At 36.1% G+C, this 6519-nt stretch overlaps 1 protein-coding gene across 2 annotated transcripts in view; it reads right to left on the bottom strand.

The window, feature by feature from the left end:
• The window catches only part of LOC110461337 (beta-adrenergic receptor kinase 2-like), a 119116-nt gene that overhangs the window by 11539 nt on the left and 101058 nt on the right, over positions 1-6519 (bottom strand). The window contains exons 8-13 of one of the 2 annotated variants that reach the window (XM_021514774.1): positions 5962-6053; positions 5037-5136; positions 3993-4208; positions 2945-3039; positions 2293-2400; positions 1802-1868 (exon numbers count right to left, since the gene is read on the bottom strand). In XM_021514774.1, the coding sequence (XP_021370449.1) occupies positions 1802-1868; positions 2293-2400; positions 2945-3039; positions 3993-4208; positions 5037-5136; positions 5962-6053 (678 nt within the window). The remainder of the gene's footprint in view (positions 1-1801; positions 1869-2292; positions 2401-2944; positions 3040-3992; positions 4209-5036; positions 5137-5961; positions 6054-6519) is intronic. The other variant, XM_021514775.1, reaches the window with a different exon arrangement.

Here is a 6519-nt window from a genome sequence, read left to right as displayed (position 1 = left end):
ACTCCATCTGCTGTAACGTAACAACCAACTCCATCTGCTGTAACGGAACAACCCACTCCATCTGCTGTTATGGAACAACCCACTCCATCTGCTGTAACGTAACAACCAACTCCATCTGCTGTAACGGAACAACCCACTCCATCTGCTGTAACGGAACAACCGACTCCATCTGCTATGTAATATAACGGAACAACCCTGGCTGTATTCTGCAGCAACAACAATCAATTTGAGGAACAGCTAATCTAACATTTGTGTAATTTAGTTCTGAAGTGATATAACTAGATTAGGTTTAGCTACTAGTAGTTGTACCTATATGCTGGTGGTAGTACATGTAGTACCAAATCCATAGTCGAAATGGACAATTTAAACTCAATAGCCAACGAATATATAATCTTAGATAATGTAAACAATCTTGTACACACACACATATATATATACATAGATAGAGACAATGACCTGCAGCAATTCATTTATAAAACAAGAAAGAATTGCCAGTGAGTAATCCGTAGTTCCCCAACCTTTGAACAAACTTCTGTATCAGATGTGAACATGGGGCTAAACTTTTGTATAAAGCGGGGAACCAAAAAAAATCATTTTGTAACATTCAGCCACCAAAACAGGTGTTCATATACAAAATTTTGAGATATGCTTCAAGCAACCAAAAAATGTTTAACAAAGGGTAATAACTCTGTTTTCATGGTTGGGCACGAAATCTGATGTCAGTATATATGCAACACTCTGCCATCCCCAGACATAGTAACATACTAATACTGGAATTAGCAGATAATGGCAGAATATACGAGATATGCCCTGGACAAAGTGACACATGAGGGGCAAAGGGCTTTACCCTGTATACAGTTTGGCACAAGACCCATCTTTAATATGTAACACTTCATCATTCTTAAAAGTACTTGCATACAAAAATTTAGCGATTGTAGGTGACAGAGTATGAGAATTGTCCTGTACAAAGCAACACGCGGACTGACTGACGGCCAGAGTGTAGATCTCAAGTCCCCTCTGGCAATACTAGGGATACTAATAATGACTGAGCAATGTAAAAATCTGTTTAAGGGAAATTCAAACAAAGCAATCAGTGGAATTGATAAAGATGACAAACATTTGCTGGATAATTTCACATATTTCTATCGACACAATCATAATAAAATCTTCCCCAAGGACAAGTCTCAATACTTTTTTTTACACTTTTCTAGACAGTTAACTTCATTCAAATTCAGTTTATATATAAATTAAATTCTTTTGGTAGCAAATTGAATTGATATGATAGATATTTTGTGTTTAATGTTAAAATTAAGTTATGTTTACACTGACGGTTGAAAAATGGACACATAATCTCTGTCGACTGATTAACAATGTTTCTATATTGATCACAAATAAGTAGACAGCATATGAATTTTGTGTGCAAAAAACTATTTTTTTAACTTAATATAATTATTGAATTTCAAAAGAAAGATTTTATCTGTACTAAGAACATTTCCACAAGGCTAATGTTTTTTTTGAGCTTTCGAAAACATCGAACGCAAAGTCGATGAAAGGTACTTTATCAACTGTTGTTGTCAGAAAAAAAATGCATCAGACCTCAAAATCTTTATTTATATACTGTTTATAGATGCAATTCCCTGAAGAGCTGATAGGCCTAGAGACTAAAGAAATATTGAATACATTCCAGCAGTTTTCTCAGATACCACAATTTTCCAGTACGTTTCAAGCACTGACTTTAAATCCAGGACATTTCAGGATGTGTATAAACCCTGAACTGAAGTCTTAGTTCTGGGCAACTTACCATGGTCATGGTCATTCTATCAATTTCATGTTTGTCTTTGGTTCTGTGTTGCCTGAAGGGACTATGTCTGTGAAAATAATACAATATCACAGATTGTGAATAGGGTTGGGATTTTTGTAACAGAATGAAGCTACAGTTATTGAAAGCATATGCCTTTGTGAGCCATTCTCTTTAAGGAATCTCATAACTCATGAAATTACTTCATTAACGAAGCAACCAAAATTAATCATTTTAATTCACCAATCAGCACTCATCATTAGAATTCATCCATAACCACTAACCTTTTGAATTACCAAATTATTACACACCCATATTATTGACCAATATGCCTCTTAATAGTAACCAATGAGCTCTCACCTTTAGAATTAACCAATCATCATTTACCCTTATTATTCACCCATCAAACTCACTTTTAAAATTAACCAATCAGCACTCACACTTGGAACTAACCAATTAACACTCCCCTATAAAATTAACCAATCAGCACTCACCCTTTTAATAGTTTGTACAGCATACATCCTAATGAGAACCAGTCAGCACTGGAATCGTAAGGTGTTCCTTTGGAAAGGACCTCAGGAGCCATATAACCATGTGTTCCTCTACATCAAATAAATTAACAAGTTATAAGGTATTCAATTAATCTCTACTCATATAACAAACAAACATTAGCATAAAAAATAAACTTGTTAATTCTTTGTAGGTTCAAACCTTTGTCTTTGACACACTGGTACAAAATACTGGCTGCTTCCTACCGACTCGGCTAGGGAGAATTTCTCTTTAGCTCATTCGGTAGAGCGTAAGACTAGTAAACCAAAGGATCAGGATTCAACTCCTAGTGAAGGCATTGAAAAAATAATTACCTCTGTTACATGAGAAATTCTGTACTGCTTGAGATACTTTCACAAGAATCACTTTGACCCCTTAAATCTTTGGACGAGGTATTTTCTGGAGGGAGATAAAATAATCCTACCGACTTGGCTGGGTAGAATTTCTCTAGCTGATTTGGTAGAGTGTAAGACTAGTAAACCAGAGGTCTAAGGTTCTATTGGCAGAATTGAAAAAAAATATAATGACCTCTGTTACATAGGCACCCTTGTAGGGACAGGACACAAATCATCTTCTTCTTAGTAATAAAACACTTACACACTGGCATGTGGCTTCTTCTTGGAAAAATCACAGGCTAGCCCTAAATCTGATATTCTCACATGGCCGTTTTCATCTAATAAAATATTTGCTGGCTGAAATACGATAAAAAGGTTGAATTACATTATATCAAATCTGTAACAGCACATTGCATGCTATTCTAATTCATGACTCAGTTTGGCAAAACTTCTGTATAAACAGACTGCAAATGATGGTAATCACTAGAAATTGGTTTATGTAGGTTTACAATTTGGGAGAATCCCTGTACACAGTTCATCTCTGGTCAAATATAGCACATAGGTAAAGTAAATAGGGTAAATTTTACCTCTAACGACCATGCCCTAAGAGGTGAACTAGGGTACATTTCAATAGAACCGTGACCCCTTTGCTATTATTAACAGGTAAAATAGTATACATTTCTATTTTTGGGGAGCCATGCCCACTGGGCTAGTAAGTTACACTTAATCGTTTAAAGAACCCCGCCTCCTGTGCTAATAACAGGTAATGTACATTTCTCCTTTTGAGGACCATGGTACTGGGATAGATACAGGTAAAAAAGTGTACAAAGTACATCACTAAGAACCACCTGAAGGACTAATAAGGTATCATCTTAAACAAGCCCCCCCCCCCCCCCCCCCCCCCCCCCCCGGCTAATTACAGGTAAATAAGGTATATTTTATGTCTATAAACTGAAGCCCCTTTGTACATTTCTACCTTAAGAACCATGTAGCCCTTTGGGTTCATAATGAACATTTTCATAATCAATAACCACACCCTTAGGTTTAATTAAAAAAACCAATGTGTGACAAATTACAGGTAAAACAGGTTTTAGTCCAATTTTGTTATTAAGTACTTTGCCATCATAAATACTTTACTTATATTGAAGGCATATTTTGGTCAATACACAAAATATTCAATGTTTTTTCTTCATTTATTGCTGGTAGAAAATATTGAACATTTTCCTGTTCAAAGGAAAGACTGAAACGATTTTTTCAAGAGAAAATAGTGATTTTATAAATACAGAAACCTTTGTCTGGGAGGTGCTAACCTTCAAATCTCTGTATACCACAAACCGGTTGTGCATATGCTCTAACCCTAGGATGACCTCTGCGGCGTAGAAACGGACTTCCCTCTCGGAGAAGACGCCATGCTGGGACAAGTGATAGTGAAGGTCACCTCCATTCATCAAGTCAAGGATAAAGCACAGCTTCTCCGGGGTTTGGAACGCATACGTCATACACACAATGAAAGGGCTGCCTTCCTGCTGGCACAAGTAAACGAAACAACACAAGACACATTCATAGATTTTCTACTGAAAGTGTTGTAATTTATTCATAGAACAAGTAACGATTAGACTGAAAACTTCTGGATTTTTTTTTGTCAGAAACACAAATCATTTACCTAGAGAAAAAGAATTAAAATGGTTTAAGTTTCAATACCAAGCATATGAAAAGAGGCATTCTAGTGCAAAGAAGACATTTTTAGGGTATTAGGTAGACTTTTTTTTCTAATTTAACTTTGTTTTGCTCATATTTACACAACTTCCTACTGTATCAAGTATCATATTCAACATCTAACTGAATACTGTTAAATGAGCGATTATAAAGCATTGTCGATACACATTTAAACCTGCTCATATGACCACCTCTAACACATTCATCCCTTAAGTCATATTTGAACCTTACCAAATCAATGACTGGCCCAGTTCAATTTAAAATTGTAGGGTTGAATGAGTTAAGAGACCACCTGTCCTATGAGACCGCTGTTAGTGTTCCCCATGGTGGTGGTTTCTTGGTGAACTGAACCTGTATTAAGAGACCACCTGTCCTAAGAGACCACTATTAGTGTTCCCCATGGTAGTGGTTTCTTGATGAACTGAACCTGTTTTTAGAGACCACCTATATATAGACATCTTTTTGGACTTCCAGAGAGTTGATCTCTCAACTCATTCACCCCTGAAATTTCATAATGAACTATTCTAACCTTTGAATTGGAAGAGTTCAAATGTGTCTTCAGGGGTGGACGAGTTAATACAGGCTTGACTGTATAATGCATCACAGATTTTGATCGGATATCATGTTTAAAAACATACCCCTGTGCTGACTAGAGATAACATAATCCTCTCATTTAAAGCTAGAGTTTCTCCCTGCTTCATCTTAATCCTCTTCTTGTCCAAGCATTTCATTGCATACCTGAAGAAACATAAGAGAAAAGGTTATAATATTATATATCAGATGATGCACAGTTTTCCTATACTCTCCTAGGTTGGATCCTAATTGCTGACTTATGATACTGACTCGGTCTAACTATTTTAAGAAACAGCATGTCAATATTCACTTAATGACGGCATTTCATGGGAACATCACAATGCAGTACTTTCTCCTGACAATTTTCATAGCTATTACTGTTATAAACGATTTAAACATAATTTAGCGTAGATCTAATATAACAAGAAATAATTTCAATTTTGGTGATTCGTCTCGGTCAATAAAACTTTCTCTTGTTCATAAAACCACATATACACCTAAACATAGGTCCATAAGTGATAAACACAAGTTAATCAGGAGAGATCTAATATGGGCAAAGCCTGTTGTTCATTTCTTTTTTAATTGTCATCGATAAAATCTAATGAAACCTCAATACGTTCAAGTCCAGCAATGTACATTTGTGATTGTTTATTGAAATACATGACCCTGTATAGGCACCAAAACCGATATGCTTTTTTGCCTACATTTTATATAGTTTTCTAGCTTTTTGTTTCCTGTCGGAACTGCAATCCTGTTGAAAAAACCATGATGACTTTCATACGGTGATATGTAATGTATCATTATAAAATTACTGTATTCTTTGACCCTTTGTGTTCATTTTCACCTTTAATCTCTTAGGTTCATTCAAATTTTAAATCAGTAAAATTATGGGATACATTATAAGGAACTGCTGTTATAGCAATAATGACCAAGTACATCAGAAATGAACCTTGATTTAACTCTATACATCTGCTAAGGGAAACCACTTACATTTTGCCCGTATCTGCTTTCCTACAACCATATACTTCTCCGAAGCCGCCTCTACCAATAATCCTATGTACACTGAAGTCATTCATTGTTAACTACAACAAATAAAACACAACGGTTAATATCAGCCCCTTGCAGAGCAATAGTTAGATACCTCTTTAGGTAGAGCTCTACAAAGCAATAACTAAACACCTCTTCCATCAGCATTCTGCAAAGCTTGCTGTATGCAGGGAAACTTTTGCCTTTTTTCGCCCTTCACAAAGAGGGTGAATTAATCATTTAACAGGGAATATAAGTAAACAGCATACCTAAACAGGTATTACATTTTAAGGGTGAAATTAACGCTGGGCGAACATGGATTTTACCAATGACAGGCAACTGTTTGACTGGGCGGCAGTCTGAAGAGCAACAGCTAGACACCTCTTCAGTCTGAACTATGCAGAACAACAGCTAGACACCTCTTCAGTCAGAACTATGCAGAACAACAGCTAGACACCTCTTCAGTCAGAACTATGCAGAACAACAGCTAGACACCTCTTCAGTCAGAACTATGCAGAACAA

This window comes from Mizuhopecten yessoensis, unplaced genomic scaffold (genome assembly GCF_002113885.1).
Source record: "Mizuhopecten yessoensis strain PY_sf001 unplaced genomic scaffold, ASM211388v2 scaffold10603, whole genome shotgun sequence".
NCBI lineage: Eukaryota > Metazoa > Mollusca > Bivalvia > Pectinida > Pectinidae > Mizuhopecten > Mizuhopecten yessoensis.
Note: the sequence above shows the minus strand (reverse complement) of the source record. Positions and strands in the feature narration are given on the sequence as shown.